The sequence below is a fragment of the Chelonoidis abingdonii genome, chromosome 10, assembly GCF_003597395.2.
Source record: "Chelonoidis abingdonii isolate Lonesome George chromosome 10, CheloAbing_2.0, whole genome shotgun sequence".
Classification (NCBI taxonomy): Eukaryota; Metazoa; Chordata; order Testudines; family Testudinidae; genus Chelonoidis; species Chelonoidis abingdonii.
This window is the reverse complement of record NC_133778.1, coordinates 10,482,294-10,502,096: the sequence shown is the minus strand read 5'-3', so window position 1 is coordinate 10,502,096 and position 19,803 is coordinate 10,482,294. Positions and strand designations below refer to the sequence as shown.

At 39.7% G+C, this 19,803-nt stretch overlaps 1 protein-coding gene across 1 annotated transcript in view; it reads left to right on the top strand.

Annotated features, from left to right (window-relative positions):
* Positions 1-19,803, top strand: part of UBE2F (ubiquitin conjugating enzyme E2 F (putative)) — a 150,495-nt gene that overhangs the window by 39,090 nt on the left and 91,602 nt on the right. The window contains exons 3-4 of the mRNA XM_075069943.1: positions 3,097-3,126; positions 9,926-9,991. Of these exons, the coding sequence (XP_074926044.1) occupies positions 3,097-3,126; positions 9,926-9,991 (96 nt within the window). The remainder of the gene's footprint in view (positions 1-3,096; positions 3,127-9,925; positions 9,992-19,803) is intronic.

Here is a 19,803-nt window from a genome sequence, read left to right as displayed (position 1 = left end):
TGGTAATTAAGCTTAGAGGGGTTCATGCAGGCACCCAGATTTCTGGACGCTAAGGTCCAGATTTGGGAAGGCTTATGACAACTCCATTGCCGCCTTTTCTGTTTGAATAACTTTTTTCTTTGGGGGTAATCCTCAGAAGAAGCCCCTGTAAATAGGGTGACCGGACTATAAAAGTGAGGGGCAAAAACACACCAAAGCATCTCTCCTCTCTCTTCCCCACATAAGACAACAAAGGAACCAGTCCTTTGACTCTGGGGGAGATCCTGACCTGGGAATTTGGTCAGCCCTATTGCTGGAACATGTGGTAAGGATTTTACCTCGAACCAAGTCCCACTTGTTAAATTTTGTGAGTTTAATACCTGATGCTTGTACTCACTCAAAGCCTCTCTCTTTAGTTAAATAAATGTGTTTTGCTTTTAGTCTAAAGTATCCAGTAATCCTTAAAATGAACTGTTTGCTAACTCCAGTTAAAGCAGCAAACTGTTGAATATTGACATATTAGGTCCAACTGACCTCTAATATCTGAACAGCCCAGGGGAGGGCTGGACAGTGCAGAACACACGTTTTTGGGAAAATTTGGGGCTAGGAGTGTGGTGGGCTCACTCTGCAAGTTAAGTAACCAAGGCTGGTGGAAGCCAGCATATGACTGGTGTGTTGCTGACAGGCTGCTGGAGTCAGAGTGGCTGGACCAGGGCTGCAGCTCTACACAGGCACTCAGGGTGTAGCCTGCATACTGTTAGGCTAGATGGGAGCAGCTGTGGTTGGGAGGTACAACAGCAAAGCATTAAGAGGCACCCAAAGTTGCAGGGCAGGCGGTGACTACACCCTAGAATGTGACAAGGGGATAAACATAGGAAGTTGTTGACTGGAGGAGGTTTAACTGGCTGGTTTCAGTCACACCTGATGCAGTATCAGGCTACTAGGCTTCCCTCAAGAATCCAAGTAAGAGAGGATTCTAGGCAGGCTTGGCCGTTTCCTGGGGAAAAAAAGTTTGGGGTGGATACTAGTAAGTACAGGCTTAAACCCAGGTTAAACTGGGAAAAATAATTGCACCAGTGTTCAACAAGTGCAGCAAGCACAGAACAAATCTTTTCAAACTTTGGATGCATCCGTTCAAAAGTCAGGAATGGGCTCTGTCTATCCGCTACATCAAAGTTGGTCGTCTGCTGCAGAATGCTGAATGGTCAAATTGACCTGGACTGGTAATCTGCAATTCTGCATGCCTCTGATTGCTTAATGCTTCAAGCCTACAACTCTGCATTATTGTCATTTTCAATTAATCAGATATTTTCAACTTTTGTTTATATAATACTGAAAACTGAACTAAGTCATGATATGTAACTTCCTTGAGGAAAATACCAAGCCAAAATGTATATGGACATTTTCTATTATAATTATTGTGTGTGTGTGTATGTGTGTATGTATTGTGATGGGGCAAGGCCAGATGGCTACAGTAAAGTACTGAGAAACAGGTATGTTAGCCCCAGGCTAAACAAATCCCTAGTACCCTGGTAACCAAATGGCAGTTGCTCCAGGTTAATCAAGGCACCTGGGGCCAATTAAGATCTTTCTAAAAGGCAGTGGAGATAACTACTTTAATTAGAACACCTGCAGCCAATCAAGGCAGGCTAATCAGGGCACTTGGGTTTAAAAAGGAGCTCACTCCAGTCAGGCAGGGAGGAGCCAGAGGAGAAGGAGTGTGTGTGAGGAGCTGGGAGCAAGAGGGCAAGGAGCTGAGAGTGAGAGAGTGTACTGCTGGAGGATTGAGGAAGACAACCATCAGACACCAGGAGGAAGGTCTTGCGGTGAGGATAAAGAAGGTGTGTGGAGGAGGCCATGGGGAAGTAGCCCAGGGAGTTCTAGCTGTGATGCAGCTGTTACAGGAGGCACTATAGACAGCTGCAATCCACAGGGCCCTGGGCTGGCCTGGGTTTCCCCCCAAACCTCCCAACTCCTGATCAGACACAGGAGGAGCTGACCCAGACTGTGGGCTCCACAAGAGGGGAGGATCACTGAGGTGAACAAATCTGTCAATAAGTGCAGGACCCACTAAAGTAGAGGAGGAACTTTGTCACAATGTGTGTGTGTGTGTATATGTGTGTGTGTTATGGCCACTGCAGTTTTTTTAATTTGTACAACCTTAAATTAAACTCTGAATCTACTGTCTTATGTAACCACAATTTAAATATGTAATTAAAACTAAGTATAATGTGGTGTGCCTTAATAAAACAGAGTTTTTAAAATAGAAAATGTCTTAAACTTGGAGTAACTAGTTTTTCCCGGGTGGTAAAAACCATGATTTTCCCTGATAGTAGCATATACCATGTCAATCTTGGGTCCAGGGGAGGGTGGGGCTTAATGTGGAAGCCTTCAAACTGTCTAAGTATTTAACACTTAGGGTGTTTATCCAATCCCAGAATATTTGGGGTTTTCCCATCAGTGATGTGACATGTATTTTTATTTTGTGGACAGTGAGGTTTGCTGCGTATATGTTTTTGTAGCTATGCGTTTTTGTGCAAAGCATTGTATACTGACCCAATACACCGAGGAGATAATTTAGGTTTGAGAGCAATGTTAATGTGATTGATTAAGAGCTCTTTAAAAATGGCCTAAAAAGTATCATTTAAGTGGAAGCCAGTAGAATTACATGAAATATTTTTTTTCTGCCAGTAATGTTTTTCTTCAACTGTTAGGCTTAAACACAATAAGATATGTTTACTTTTTGGTACTAACTTAAAATTCCCCCACTAGTAGGTCCTATGAATCCTGAATATGGAGCTCTGTGCTCCCAAAGACGTTCTTCCCCAGACACTCTGTTTTAAAAAGAGTTCCCTTCCCCTAAGCATCTGTCCAAGGGGTATGAGCAGAATTTGAACTTGGTGATGAACATATTAAAATAATTTCCAGAAGAAGTGTGGTTTAAGGAGGGATTTGAAGAGATGTCTTAAATACAGTAAATGTCTTTAAAGCAGTAAAAATGTTGCTGTTCTTTGTGTTTAAAAGTTTGTTTAAACTGAGTGCATCTGTCCATTCAGACTCTATTTTCACATACAACATGAAGCCAGCATTAACAGTAATCTCTTTTCTTTTTAACAGAGGTTGCAGAACTTGAAGTTAATTTACCTTGTAAGTATGGGATTTGATATTATGCATTTTAAGAAAAAGAATAAAGAGCATGGAGATTGCTTGCTTGTTTTCTGATTGATAATTCTGAGCACTGTGACATCCTTTTTAAGCATTCACTGGGTTGACAATGTATATATCTCTTCTAGGGGTTAAGTTATCACAAAGCAATTATTAGCCTCTCTTGGAAACAGCGGTAACTATTTTTAATTTATACTACTCTAGATGTGGGGAAATAAAATTATCTTCTCCAATAATATTCCAGGGAGTAAAGGTTTTCCATTATCTGAATGGGGATACTTGCAGGTACCTCCTCCCTTCTCTCGCTATAATTTCCAAGGTAAGAGAGATTCTGAATTAAAGGATAAAGGACAGTAAACAGTTAACTGTTCCTGTAAAACAGATTAAATAGTTGTAGTTCTTCATCTCTTTGAGGCTGCTGTCACTTGACACAATCACTAGATTAGAATATTAGGGACGCTACTTAAAAATCTTGAGGTGAGCCCAGCATGTGTATTCTTACCGGAGCAAGGAATGATACGTGCTGCTGTGAAAACTAGTACCTGTAAAGCAGATAGTCATGTATTAAATGTGGAAAAACTACTCTTGCTTTTTGGTTGGGATTTTAAATGCACTGAATCTTGGAAATTCAAAGTTGCTGTTTTCATAGCAGTCATAATTTGGACCCCTTGAGTATCTCTCTTATTCTGTATTAGCATAAGAGGGAAGGACTTGTGCTGTCTTGGAGTGAAACAAAAAGCTGTTTTAGCACAGGATGATGAGGCAAGTTTCTAAAGCCTTGTATTTATTGTGTACGATGGGTACTGGCAGTGGATACATGGAACCACTGCCGGACACTATTGTCCGTGTTTGTGCTTGCAAGGAAAACAACGTTCAGCACCATTTTAGAAACCATAGTCAAATGCATAGCACTGAACTCTTTCGAGTTAGATCGGCAGAAAAACTGTAGTGTAGACAAAGCTAGTGTGACACTTTTCTATACGACAAGCTTTTAAAAAATGTCTTTCATGTAGACAAAGCATCTGAGTGGTGCTGCTTAGGTCCCTGACTTGTTAACTTTCTCTTTTGTAATGTTTCTGAATCTGGAGCAACTCCTTACCTTCAAATTCAGTCTTCCCAGTGTAAGAAACTCCTACTAAAAAGAATTGCCTTCTGATGGCTGGGTGGGAGAAAGGAGGATGTGTAAAAGTTCGTGCTTCCCGCTAGGGAAGGTGAGAACATGCCAGAGGGGGAAGATCATTGAAAAAGAGAAGATAAACTAATGCTGATATTTCAGTATCTCTCATTTGCACTGTTTTGTTCAGTTTTACTTAAGCATGGAAGTGTATTTTGTATTGTGTATGAGTATGTTCAACGTTAATAAATATTTAATACATTTTTTGCATGGAGACACTTCATAAGCTGATTGATTAATAAGCATCATGTACGTGCCTGGAAATAAAATATTTATATTCCTTGCTGTGCTTTGCTGCTATTTCAGCTTATTGGATGCCTTATTTCTTGAAGTCAAAAGCTAGGTTAATGCAGACATGGTGATATCTTTGCATAATACACATTTGGCTGTCTGCTTAATTTTATGAAGGAACCTAGGTGTGTGTTTGTGCATTTTGGTATGTAGTAGAAATATTACTATATACTACTTGTTTACTCAACTTAAACATAACTAGGTTTCAAATAAATACCTATAAAATGGCTATATCACAGTGTCATCTGATATTCCAATCTGGAGTCAGATATATTGGCTTTTCCCCTTCCCTAATATGTCTGTAACTCTGGGTAATATCTGATGTCTAAGGCATCTTTGTATGCATGGGTGGATGTTAGATAGATTTGTGTACCACAGAATAAATTGCACAACCAAACTAAAATATCTAAATGTGTGTGGGGTTTTAAAATATGCAGGGAGGAAATGTTAATTAGAAATTTGAGGTAGTCCATTATAACTGATTTAGATTTAATATTATCTATACAATATCCAATTCTTATTGTGTTTTTTTTTAAAAAAACAAAAACAAAAACAAAACCCTGTCTTGATCATACATCTGAAAAAGACTTGGGGGTGGTGGTGGATAATGAGCCAAACATGAGCTTGCAATGTGAGGCTGTGGCCAAAAGAACTCGTGATTCTGGGAGGCATAAACAGGCATCTCAAGTCGGAGTAGTGAGGTTTTTCTACCCTGGTATCTGGCATGGTGGGACCGCTGATGGAGTATTGTGTCCATTTCTGGGAAGGTGCTGATCAGTTACGTGGGGTTCATGGGAGAACGCCAGAAATGATTTGAAAACATGCCTTATAGTGATAGATCAAGGAACTCAGAGACTAAGGGGTGACTTGATTACAGTCTATAAGTACCTCTATGGGGAACAAATATTTAATAAAGGACTCTTCAGTCTAGTAGAGTGAGGTATAATATGATCCATTGCAGGGAAGTTAAAACTAACAAATTCGGAGTGGAAATAAGATATACCTTGTAAACTGAGAGTAATTAACAATTAGAACAATTTACCAGGAGTTGTAGTAAATTCTCTATCACTGACAATTTTAAAATCAAGATTGCATGTTTTTCTAAAAGGTATGTGGTAGAAATTATTTTGGGGGAAGGTCTGCGGCCTTTGCTAGTCAGGAAGTCAGACTAGATGATCACAGTGGTCCTTTCTGGACTTAAAATCTATGAATAGTTGTGGTTTTGTGCTAAATCATTGCTCTTGCATCAGCACTGTATCTGTATTTGCAGAGAGCTTAGTGCTATTTTATTTCTCACTTTAAAAAAAGTGTAAGTAACTAGCTTGGAGGGTGAAGTCCACATAATAGGTATGGTCAGGGCAGCAGCAGTGCAGGTTTTTCAAATAGCATCTTGCAAATGTATCTCCATCCTGACCAGCAAAAACTCCCTCTGGGGGTGAGAAGGTATCTTAGTTTCCATGTCCATTTATTATTTAGTCTGTTTGCATAGTTTGCAAACAAAGGTGCCTTTATACTACAGGCTCATATCCATCATTCATTCCACATAGGCCACCAAACAGCCTTCAGATGCTATTGACTTTTGATCATTGTTGGTCTGGGACCTAGAGGAGAGAGACTGTATCCCATTATCAAATTCCCTAAGAAATCCTGTTTCCCTGTTTTTTTTTCCTTACTGGACACCTCTTCCCACTATGGTTTAAAACTTGTCTGTACCTGTGTTGTCTCAAGAACAGAAGCACAGTAACTAGCTCTTAGTGTCAAGTATCAGAGGGGTAGCTGTGTTAGTCTGGATCTGTAAAAAGCAACAGTGTCCTATGGCACCTTATGCTCTAATACATTTGTTAGTCTATAACACCCATGAAAGCTTATGTGCCAATACATGTTAGTCTATAAGGTGCCACAGGACTCTTCGTTGCTTTTTATAGCTCTTAATGGGGCTCGGATACTGTGGTTATGGTATAACAGCTTGACTAGAATATAGGCAAAAATACCAAATACTCGTGGCAAAGTTTGTACTTGGATGGTAATAAAGGAGATCTGACCTATTAAAGTGACAGGTTAAATGCTGTTTGTACCTTCTGTCTTAGAAGATATTGAGATTAAAACACTGCATCTTTTGCATGCTGCCCTTGTATTTCTGAGTTAGCTTTGTAGGTACTGATTGTGTAGCTTTATAAATGAATTTGAAGACTTAAATGGCTGCAGTTACCCTGAAATGATATTGTGTGGTCACCAGATTCAGGTAGTCCCTGCCAGGCTATATGATGTCTTAGCTGTTGAAATGTTATTTAACAAATTAAATTAACTTTTTACCTTAAAAGGTACATGCAGGCAAAGCAGGATTTCAGCTTGTTTGGTCTCCTAAAAATACTGTTTTTAAGTCCAAAAGAGTTCAAGAAACTATATAATTGAAATTTGAACTCACTGACCTTTACATTATCTTTTAAAAGTCACATAAAGAGAATGATTTAGGTAACTGTTTGTTTTCAGAGAGAGAACTTATTGGTCTGGTAACTCGTTACGGCTTTGAAATTGTTACTGTGGCAGGCATAATGGTTTTCATTGTGTCACCATGGTGGGACCAAGGTACAGACACAGATTTGCTCTCTCAGACAATGGAAATAGCACATTTTAGGAGGCTGTGATGCTTCCTGGGGAACCCTGAGTTGTTAAGCACGTTTCTATTTAAATGTACTGCCGTTATCCTAAGGAAGCCTTGTATGTGCTTACAATGGATCAGCTTCCTAGCTCTGCCAGCCTTTGGCAACACTAGCGCTCCTCTCTAGGCATCACAGGCCCTGATGTCACTCTGCAGGTTAGTGATAGGCACTCTCCAGACCTTGAGCCCTCCAAGTATCTCCTTGGATGCCCAGCTGCTGCTCTAGTAGACACTCAGTATTCACCAGCTCACTGCTTCCCAAGAAACAGTACTCCCTAGCCTATCAGTCCCATCTCAGATCACCACTCCACGCAACTTACAGCACTTAATTTGTTATAGTGAAATCATATTTCAGTTTATTTAACCAAGGATGGAGATTCAGTTAGTAGCAAGTAGAAGTATTGGAAATGAATGGTTGCATATACAATAAAATCATAATGTGCATTCTAGAGCTTAGACTTATTAATGAGATACTCTTATGTCAGAAAGTATTGCTCCCCAAAAGTACTTTGCAGAGCTTTGTAGCCAGGTTGGCTGTGGCCCTTCTTTCATCGACATGCTCTGTCAGTTGGCCTCCTAAGAGAAGGATTCAGTGTGCATCTCTGTGCTCCATGATATACCAGACCAATCCTTTTTCAGAAGCAGGATGCCCCCTTTCTGTTTTTCTTTCAGTAGATTTCTGCTCTTGTAGATTTTGCGATCACTCAATTTGCATCTCTCAGTATCCAGATAGGCATACAGTGAAAGGCCTGCAATATACAATATGCTAATAGTCAGATTTCTGGTGACCTACCTTCACCCCAAGACCTTGGGAGCATAATTTTCAGTTTGGGTACATAACTCCTTAAATGGAGCAAAGAATCCTGTGGCACCTTATAGACTAACAGATGTTTTGGAGCATGAGCTTTCGTGGGTGACATGCATTTGATGAAGTGGGTATTTACCCACGAAAGCTCATGCTCCAAAACGTCTGTTAGTCTATAAGGTGCCACAGGATTCTTTGCTGCTTTTACAGATCCAGACTAACACGGCTACCCCCTGATACTTAACTCCTTAAATGTTATCCATACCTACATTTCACAATTATGATGACCAGTTGGCTCCTGGCTCTCAGTAAAGAGTTCACACGCCACCCTTGGGTCGGATATCTGCATAATAATTCACCAAAGGGATCCCTGTAAAATCACTGCCAGCTGGCACCAAGGCTGGGTCAGGAAGGCATATTCTGTTCAGTACAGCTCAGCTGTTATTACACTTTGTGGGTGTGAACAGTATTTTTAGTTAACGTGATGTGGAATGCAGAACAGCATGATATTGTACTATAGACTGTAATAGAAGTTATTGTCCCAGTTGGAAACCCTGATGTTCAGAAATATTAACTATTAACCTTCAGTGCCACAAAAGACATGGTTTGTCACGCTAGGACTCTCTCCTTGCTGTAACAGTATCTTATGCCAATCAGCTCCTGGGTGATTTACAGTACATTACAGTCGTGGAGGCTGCTTTTCTTTGCAGATACAAATGATGTGGCAAGGGGAGGTTTTTAGACAGTATAAAATTAAATTAAAATGTAAAAGTTTCCACAGTGAATTAGCAGTCTCTCTCTGTTCGACTTGGGAAGGAAGTGACTTAGGAAGCATATGTCTGAAGGATTTAGGCCTTGCATTTAAAATGTGACACTTTCTGGGGGGAGGGGAACAGAATATTGCTACGTTTCCAGGGTGACAGACATCATATGGCCAGGTCTGGTGTTTGGAGAATCCCAGAATTGCACTTAACCTTGAGGGCTACCAAACTTTTATATATCTGTATCAGTTTATCGCATTAATCTCTTCCCCATTTACCTAGAAAATCTTTTTACTCTCCACAAGTGATTAGATTATTTCCCTTCAAGTGCTGTTTTAAGGGAAGATGAATATTTGCAGTTGCTCCATCTAGATTGTGAAAATTACAAGTTAATATTTGTCATTGTGCGTCAGGGCATTAATCTGATCATGGTCTGGGGTTGGGAGGAAACATTATGCATCCGAACGTTTATATTTGTGTAACCTGCCAAATCTGCTCTGGATTTTTTTGACTTATTTTGAAGCATCAGCTGCATGGCACTGCCAGAGACTCATTACTGTGCTTGGATAGACCACCGGTTCGTTTCAGTATGGCAAGTCACATTTGACGTTCCTTTAAGGAGACTACATTTGACCTTCAGTTAATTGCTTGGGACAGAAAAGTTTATAGCAGAGTTGCCACTTGTAGAACTTTGAGGGAAACCCTAGTGGTTCTGTATGTCCCACCTTTCTAAATTTTGATTAGTATCTGTCTTTGGCAACAGTTTGTTTGCATGTTATAATTGAACCTAATTAGCATTTTAAAAGAACATGGCCTATTTTCCTTTACAGGTACATCTTTCCTTCATAACTGCGGATCATAACACCAGCATGTGGGTGATTTGATGACCTAAATTTCATTGACTCCAAACTATTTAGGGAGGGGAACAAAGGGAATTGGAAAAAAAATTCCAGCAAATGAGCTCACCAGAATGAAAGCATTGCTCACTGAATGAAGGCAGAGTACTTGACAAGGTTTTACATTTTGGGCCCTGGAAGATTGAAAGAGGAGATTATCATTCATTGTTTGATGCAGGTTTTTTTCCTTCGCAGGTACATGTAAAGTGAATTTTCCAGATTCAAACAAGCTCCATTACTTTCAGCTAACTGTAACCCCAGGTAATGTTTTAAAATATTTTTTTTAAATGAAACCCAGGAATGGATTAAGATTAAGCCATACTGGCAAAGTTCATGAACTGCTTGGGTTCTATAGGTAATATACAACTTTAAAAAAAAAGACAACACGTTTTAAGCACTGAACTTATGTTGGGGCATATAGGAAAGTTTAGATGATGTTTCTGAGAACTGAAGTCTTGTTAAGGTAAAAACATCAATAGAGGCTAGAAAGATGTTTAGATCTTGTTTGCTAGTTTTTATAGGCTGAAGCAAACTGGATTTGGCTCAGTGTCAGCATTTGCGGAGTTTTTTAATTGCCGAAATAGACACTTGAAACTATTCTCAGCAGAAATGATTTTATGCATCGTATGTCATAAACTGTTCCTGTTTTACAAGGAAGTCTTTATCGCAGACTTTTTTGGGGCGGTTAATTCAACAGAGACGTGACAAAATAGATGAGAAATTTTAAGAAGTATTTCAGGAGTATTTCACAAATCTACACATTTCAGAAAAAGGGTGGTCTCTGCTAGCTTCTTAGCAAATATTAGTAACTGTGCTGTCCATGCGGTCTCATACTGTAGCCATCCTTTTAAAAACAAATACAGAACAAAACATTTGCTAGTACACCATGAAATCAGTAATAAAAACCAAACTACAGTTTTCAAAATGAAAAATGCTTTTTTGATGCACGTCTGAGTTTTACGTATTGATTTGCAGAGTTCGTTTCCTGATGAGTTTCACAGTGAGGTTCTGCTGTGTAAAAATTAAAGCCGCTACATTTGAACAGGAACTGGGGTATATCCCCACATAGCGTTTTGGTAAAGTTGTGCAGAATATTAGCTGGTTAAGACCCTGATCAAACTCCCACTGAACTTGGTCCTGTCTCTGAGATTTTGTGAAACTGCCTACATGGAAACACTTAGCTGTAAAGTATAAAGTGCTGAGGTTCATGTGTTAAAGTAGTATGTGGTGACAGTAGATAGTCTTCCTTCTGACTCTCCATTCTTTTTATAGTTTAATTGCACTGAGCTTTTAGAATCTGTCCCTGTAATTTTGTGCTAATGTCTGTTGCCAGCAAACATGCTGATGAGTGCAGGAACATGTCTTATCTATGTAAAGCACAGTTTAAACTTATGGTGCTATAAAAACGTTTTCAATAATAATGACAATTCTAATTTGGTGTTGGTACCAATAGTTAAACCAGGCAAACAATAGAGGTCACTGTTACTCATTAGTAAAGATAAAATAACATGGAGTTGGCAATAGAAATCTTGGATCTTTCAGTTTAATTTGTTTTTTCTTGTACTGGAAAATTTGGCAAGACTGCCCTATTGAGTACATTAAAACTGATAGCGAAGACTGAATGTATTAAACGTGACAAAAGTTTCATATTAGCAACTGGTTGCATGTAGAGGGTATGCTAATTAGATACATGTGAAGGTCATCAAATCTGTTGGTATGTGCCAACTGTTGCCCTTTAGTTTAAGAGATGCCATTTCATAATACTGTGGGAAATTTTTGTTTACTTTCTGAAGGGTCACCAGGATCTAAATTAACAATATCATAACAAAGATGGCTTTTTCTTTTTTTATATCAAACCTCAAGTGGCTTAGCTAGTGCACCATTGTTTACTTCTGTAACTGTAAACTACAGCTAAACAAGGGGACATGCACTGTTCGTGTTCATGACGATTGTTGTGCTAGCTTCATTACTGAGATGAAGTTACAAGGAGAGGGGTGATTTTATTCCTTTTAGTTCACGTTTTATTAACCTAATTATAGTTGCACAGCTGAAGTCCTGACTTTTACCATCTGATCAAAATAAACATCTATTTTCAGCTGTGCATAATTCAGTTTCAAAACTTGTGATCCACTACCACTTAAACTATGCATCTATTCATGTGAACATAATAAAAATACCTCTGCTTTTAATGTTATGAAACAAGCCAAAAAGAACCTCCCAAATAGCTACGGTTTGTGGGGCACACAATCACAGTGTTCTCTTACTGAGACAGAGAGTTGGGTAGGTGTTTCTCCCAGAATTGTCCTGACTCAGATTGTTATTATACATGCACTGGAAGAACCTGTTACTATAATTACCTGGGGAACCTTACACAAACTTACCTGTTCAGAAGCCAGTTTTCCTCCTCTTTTTCCCATATTTAAAAGTCACTTTGAGTAGTTTAAATTCAAGTGCTCACTTCTAGAAGTGTCCCAACGTGGCCATTCTCCAGGATCAGCCTTGCAGTTTTCAAATTACGGGGCAGGAGTTGGACTCAGCCCGATTTTTGGGCCAGTGCATTCTTTACCTTAAACCTTTCCTGTAGTATTTTTATGGTACATCGCAATTCAGGATTTGGAGATCCAGACTTTGAAGAATAACTAGGATAGGATTGATAGTCAATGTAGAGCATGGAGGACCAATGTTGTTTCTTGATGGTTCACTCCATTTAGCAGTTTATGTATAGGCTGGATGACCATCTGTGTCTGGCCAAGGTATGGAAGTTGCCATGAAACAGCCAGTAGATGACAGAAAAGTTGAGGATGGGGTTAAAATTTCACACTGTTTATGATTTGAGAAGCTGGAAAATGATTTAGTTAAAAAATCACTTCAAGTACAAGTTGACAGTTGCAATAAATTGTACTAGTTGATCTAATGTCTGGAGGAATTCTAAAGTGTAAAGCAGAGGTGGGCAAACTTTGGCCCGAGAGTCACGTCTGGGAAATTGTATGGTGGGCCATGAATGCTCATGAAATTGGAGGCTGGGGTATGGGAGGGTGAGAGGGCTCCGACTGGGGGTGTGGGCTATGGGGTGAGGCTGGAAATGAGGGGACTGCGGGTGCAGGAGGGTACTCTGGGCTGGGGCTAAGGGGTTTGGAGGGCAGGAGGGGGANGGGGGCAGGCTCCAGGTGGTGTTTACCTCAAACAGCTCCCAGAAATGGCTCCTATGCGGAGGCGCAGCCAGGCAGTTCTGCATGCTGCCCTGTCTACAGGTGCCGCCCCGCAGCTCCCGTTTGCTGCCATTCCCAACCAATGGGAGCTGCAGGGTGGTGCTTGGCGTGGGGGCAGTGTGCGGAGCCTCCTGGCTACCCCTATGTGTAGGACCTGGACTGGGGACATGCCAGTGCTTCCGGGAGCTGCATGGAGCGGGGCAGGCCCCTGACCCCACTCCCAAGCTGGAGCACTGGAGTGAAGCAAGCCCCAGACACTACTCACTGGTGGGAACTCATGGGCCAGATTAAAATGTCTGGAGGGCCGGATGTGGCCCCCAGGCCATAGTTTTCCCACCCCTGGTGTAGAGGGCCATTACAATTGCAGGGAAAGAGAGAGGACAGCTCTATTTGGGGTTTTTAACTTCTTAAAATTATCTGATGTAGAGAGTTGGTGCACCTGATTTTGTTGTATTTTGCTTTTGTGGTTAAAATCTGTTCTTAGATGCTTTTCATTTTACATAGTCTTAGTGACGATGGCAAGTTCTTAACAGACAATCAAAATGAGTTTCTCTAGACACTTCAAGAAGAAGGTAAATGGGAAAATAAATTTTATCACAAATTCTAAAGCAGAAACATGTTCAGTAGTTTGCAGAACAAAGCTGCAGCTCTTTCCTTGTTCACTCTCCACTGAAACCTTTGTCAGCACATATCAGTATACATTTGTTTTAATTCCTGCAACACACAATTATCAAGGAAGGGTATGAATTTGAAATGCAAATGCTTACATAGAACATCTTGCATCAGGAGGCTGAATACTTATTTTATGTTAACAAGTTTTTACTTACAATGAACCTGTGCTCTGGGGAGTTTATCTATGATTTAGGAATTAGCTTTATGCAGTATAGATAAGCCACACAATTGTAGTTTAATGTCTCTAACGATGAAATTAAATGTGCCAGCTGTGACAGTAAAATATTCTTTAGTATTTAGAAGCATCATTGACTTTTGTCATTATCTGGACTGCTTCCTCCTCCTGCCGACTCCCTGAGCCAGTTGCTCTGCCTTGCAAGAAGGTCATTATGGCAGGAGTTGCTTCTACCAGTTACAGTTTTTTTTTCATTTTTTATAGCAGTAGTGGGTTAAAAACTAAGAAAAGCATGGAGATACCTGCAATGTAGGCCTTAGTTACTGATAAAAATTGCAGGGTCAGCATTACCAGCTTCACTCTCGTCCTGAAAAGGCTGGAGCACAAAGTTTGGATGTGCTAAGGTGGTTCTTCTTTAATTGCTAGGATCAGATGCATGACTCCACAATTAGAGGCCAGAGAGGGAATTGCTCATGAGCAAAGTTGAAGGGATGCACGAGATTAATGTGATGAAACAGTAAAAGAGGCGAGTGTCTCTGCATCCAGATACACAGCCCCATTTGGGTTAGTAGTTGAGCCTGCATCAGCAGTAGGATGCAAGTGCCACCAGACCTTGAAAGAAGACAGGGGGAAAGCCAGACTAATCTCTTATAAATCTCTTTGTTAATCATAACAAATGTGATCTGCTTTCTGCAGATGCTTTAATAATCTTATTTCACTCTAGAAGTGGATCTTAAATCACTGGAAGAAAATATGGAAGGGTTATGCCTACTTGTCAAAACTGTCAGTCTGCTTTCTGCTTTGCTTACTACTGCTTCTATAATTAAACCTCCAGTTAAGAATGTAGTTCTCATTTGGATCCTAATTTGCAGACTGTAACTTCCAAGTTGCTGCTGCTATTCTTTTTCATATAATAACTTGAAAGGTATTCTATTGACTGTTTTGGCTTGTGAACCTTCAAAAGTAGAGAAGTAGTGATGTTATCTTGTAAGCCCCATAATCTTCATAGGGCAATTATAAAGCTAGAAATTTCCAATCAATACCACATCATCAGCATAGAAACTACAGAAGATACCAGGTATCTTGCTGAATGGAATGGAGAGGTGTATATTGGATTGACTAGCCAACCAAACTTAAGAAAATCAAACTTGCCCACAAAGAGATCTTCAGTAGTCCAAGGAAGACAGACAATCCTCATTGAGTATTATATGCTAAGAAGAATGGAAAGAATGTTCTGCAAGGCACAGGTGGCCAACAGAATGGTATTTTGTCATCTCAAAGCCAAGATATGAAATGGCCCTCTCAGATTGAATAGGCTGATGTTGATGGGCCAGGATCCACTGATGGTGTACATCAGCACTAATGTCATTGTATCATGGGATATCTCACAGATTATAGATGACTTCAAGAACTCAAAAAGGTGCTGCAGAAGAAGGAAGTCCAAGTAATCTTTCCTGTCCTGAGAGTGAAGGAAGATGCAAAGAAGAAGATGCAGGAAGTAAACTGCTGGCTAGGTAAATGGTGTAAGGTAGAAGGCTCTGATTTCACTGAAGGTTGTTCCACTTTCTGTGGAGAGCGGTGGTTTTGTACAGTTTGGATGGCTTCTGGCCTCCATTCTAGTTCTCGGAGGCAGCTGGCTAGAGTAGTCAGGAGGCCATCAAACTAATGAGAAAGGAGAACATACAGTCACTCCTTTCGCACAAAATCATGATATCGGGAACAAAATAAATAAAACACTGAAAGACTTGGAGAGATTCTGTATTTGCCTATAAGCCAATGCTAGGAGCCTGGGTAGGAAACAAGAGGAATTGGAATTGCTCATTTATGCATATAAATTTGATCTAGTTGGTATTAATGAAACCTGGGGGATGAGTCATATGATTGAAATGTTAAAATCAATGACTATAACCTGTTTAGGAAGGATAGTGGGGGCAAAATTGCAGAGGAAATGGCACTGTCAAAAATGGCATTACCTGTTTGAGTTGTTGGCAACTCGGGGGGGAAAAAAGATGTTAAATGTTTATGGATTTGTGACCTAACACACAAAGACCAAAATGGGATGATAGTTGATGTCTGCCACAGATCACCAAATCCCACTAGGAACCAGGATGACCAGCTTCTGAAGCACCTATCCATAACATTGGGGGGCGGAAAGCTATGTGACCATGGGGGAATTCAGTCTGAGTGACACATGCTGGAGATGTTACGCTGCCAGTACCAAAACATCCTCATAATTTCTAAATATTAGAGGTGATAATTTCCTAGTTCAAAAAGTATCGTATCCAACACTAAGGGGATTCCATATTAGACCTCGTCTTGATGAAGGAGGAATTGATCACAGGACTAAAATTAGTGGTTGATTAAGTACAAGTGATTATGACGCTATCATGTTTGTTACCTGCAACAGAATAAAGTCCAAACTAGTCATATATAGATGTGTGGTGCTTTAAAGGGGCCAATTTCACAAAGCTGAAAAAAAACCGAGTCAAGTCAGTTGGGAAAGAGAATTTAAACAGAAAATGTGAATGATAATGAGGAGTTGTTCAAGAACATTTTGCTAGATGCTCAAAAAGCTACAACCCAGCAAGAAGGCAGCATTGGTTAAATCCAACCTGTCTTAGAAAGGAAGTGAAGAGTTGGGGCGGGGGGGGGGGCGTGGAGTGTGCATGTGGAAATGGGAGAAAGAGGAAATCACATAAGTCATAAATATAAATCAAAAACTCAGAATGGTTTAAAAAAATTGATCAGGGAAGCAAAAGGACAGAAGGACAAATCTGTAATCAATAGAGTTTAAAACTGTAAGAATTCAGAAGAAGAGTTTCTTAAGTATTTTAGGGACGAAAGGAATCCGAACAATGATATTGGTTCATTTACTACATGTAAATAGTAGAATTATAAATAATGCAGAAAAGAAATATTTTATACACATCTACCCTGATTATAACATGAATTCAGATATAACCCGTAAAGCAGCGCTCCGGGAGGGTGCTGTACACTCTGGCGGATCAAAGCAAGTTTCGTATAACGCAGTTTCACCTATAATGCTGTAAGATGTTTCTTGGCTCCCAAGGACAGCGTTGTATCAGGGTAGAGGTGTACGTATTTCTGTAGTGTATTTGGAAAAAAGCCAGGTTATCTTTTCATATCATATGATATATTTTCATCTCCATTGTAATTCCAGGAGGATTTTGAACAGCAGCTTGTAAATTTAGACTCTTTTAAATAAGCAGGTCCGGATAATTTGCATCCAGGAATTTAAAAAGTGCTGTCTGAGGAGCTCACTCGCCCACTAATGTTGATTTTCAGTACTCTTGGAATACTGAGGAACTTCCAAAGGACTAGAAGAAAGTTAACGTTTTGCCAATATTTTAAAATGGTAAACAGGTAATCATTGGCCTGTCAGCACGACATTGATCCCAGTGAAAGTAGTGGAGTGACTGATATGTGACTAGATCAATAGAGTTAAAGGAGGGTAATCTAATGCCAGTCAACAGGGGTCTCCTTTTTCTCCCTGAGCTATTCTTGTGCTGCTTCATTATGACCACTCCTTGTTCTAGTTACCTGTAATCAATGGAACTACTCAAAATAGCAAACACTTGGTCCAGTTGTAAGTATTTTCAGGATCAAACTCTTATTATACGAAACTACTTTCAAAACTTAATGTCAACTCAGTTAGTAGCAGGAGGAAGCAACCTAGATATAGCCAAAAATTATCAGAGTTCTGCTTGTTCATGAAAAGGAAGATCCTGTCACATACAATTATTATACTAAACTGCAGAAACCCAGTTAGTACAGTAATTATGCATTTTGTTTCTGTCTCTCACAGGATTCTGTCTCTCACAAAATTGTTCTGAACATGTGCCTTTTGGGCACATCAGAGTTGTAACAGATTTATTTACATTAACATAAATGAGGATTTGCATTTAATGAATGCTGTCTCTATCATCTGAGTCAGGACCTCTATGTCAAGAATTAGGATGCTTGTAAATTATGATGTGCCTCAGAAATGGTTTTATAGTAGCTAATATGTAAAGTGTGTGCCCTCAGACAGGTGTGCAAACAAGTTTCTGAGTTTTAAGTTTGAAGAGAAGAATATTTGGTCTTCATGAAAATACACCTAAAATACTCAAAACATTACAGCTACAATAGTGCATACATGTTTTGGACCCAGAGTATTAGAGACAAAGTGGATGAGGTAATATCTTTTATTGGACAAACTTCTGAGGGAAACAGAAGTTGATCCAATAAATGATACTATCTTATCTGTCAAAATATAATTTTTTTCTGGGGTTGTTTGTTTGCCCAGGGGGCCAACAATCCTTACAGATCTTTCTTGCTTTCTGGGAACTAACTTCGTGGGAGTATATTGTTCCAGAGGCAGTAAGTTTTTTATATAGTTCAAGGCAAACAATTTAAAACACTAATATATTTTACTCAAAAAAGATATTTTGCCTAAAGATAACCCCCAGTAATTAAAAGCTCTCTGTATAAATGTTTAAATATGTGCTTATTAACCTCTCATACTAAATTTTTTTATTTCCAAATCCTGCAGGAGGAAAAACTAGGTTTTTTTTTGGTCTGTCAGAAACTCTGCTTAAATTACTTACATTTATAGCAAACACTTACACTTTTCTTAAAGTGTCTGGTATATATAACTTTAATATATTGAAACATAGGTTGTCTACATTAAAATTAGTCTATGTACAGTAATTTATATATAAAAACCTGAATATTAGATTAAATAATGTTCGGGATATTGTATCATAGAATATCAGGGTTGGAAGAGACCTCAGGAGGTCATCTAGTCCAGCCCCTGCTCAAAACAGGACCATTCCCCAGACAGATTTTTACCCCAGTTCCCTAAGTGGCGCCCTCAAGGATTGGGCTCGCAACCCTGGGTTCAGAAGGCCAATGCTCAAACCACTGAGCTATCCCTCCCATCATTGTTCTGCTGTCACAAGGTATTCAACACTAACACCAGTTGTATTTACTGATTTAAACTTGTTGCGATCTTGCTTGGAAGGTCCAAGAGGTGAAATTGGAAAGCTAGTACAGAAGTACTATCTGCCCCTGTTTGAGTAACAGTTGCCACTTTTTAAGTAAAATACATGTTCTCCCCCTTGAATGTTTGTTTTCTCCACATTACCCCCATAATTTAGGGTGTTCAGACTGGAGTGGGCTTTGTTTCAGGCCTAGCTAACATTTCAGTTGAGTTAACAGGTTCTTTTCCCCCCTGCCCTTCCCCAGATACGCCTATTTATAGCTTTAAATATTGGCAAGTATAAAAGTTCAGAGCCACTGACTGTAGGACTTGCTTTCAACTATATCCTTTGTGGCCTGTCCTAGTTATCGGACGTGCTTCATTTAAAACAGTACATTGGATATAATAATACTTCACACTTACATGGCACTTTTAATCTTCCAGTCCTTACAAACATTAACTAATTAGTAATACATTTAGATTATAAAGAAAAAAATAAATTTAAGACTAAATCGAAGGGGAAGGGATGAATACGCGCTTGCAGTGCTTCTTAAAGACACAACTTTATCTAGTAAAAGGGAGGTCTCTGGCATTAGAATGGCTATCACATATCCCTCCCCTTCCCTTGGACATTAGTCCCTCCCCCTTTTTATGGATCATCCCTATATAGTAGCCTTCTAAAAATATTTAATTTTTTCTTTTTTTTACTTTAGAACACTATTTTTGGTGGGTGCAATAGCTTCACATCTCAACTTTTCCCTTGTATTGCCGTTCTTGAGAAAAAATGGTATCCTTATTCTTTCTGTACCAATCCATAGTAGTGTTGTGACTCAAATGTAAAGAACTGCCATTTTGGGGAGGTTAACCACTTGTTGGAGGATGCCATGTTGTAACATGAAATTGGCCAATGGGAGCTGTGGGGGCGGTGCTTGCGGGCATGGGCAGTGCACAGAGACCCACTGCCCCCCTACCCTCAAGGGGCATGTAGAGATGTGCCAGCAGCAGCCGGACGCATCCGCTTCCAGGAGCAGCATGG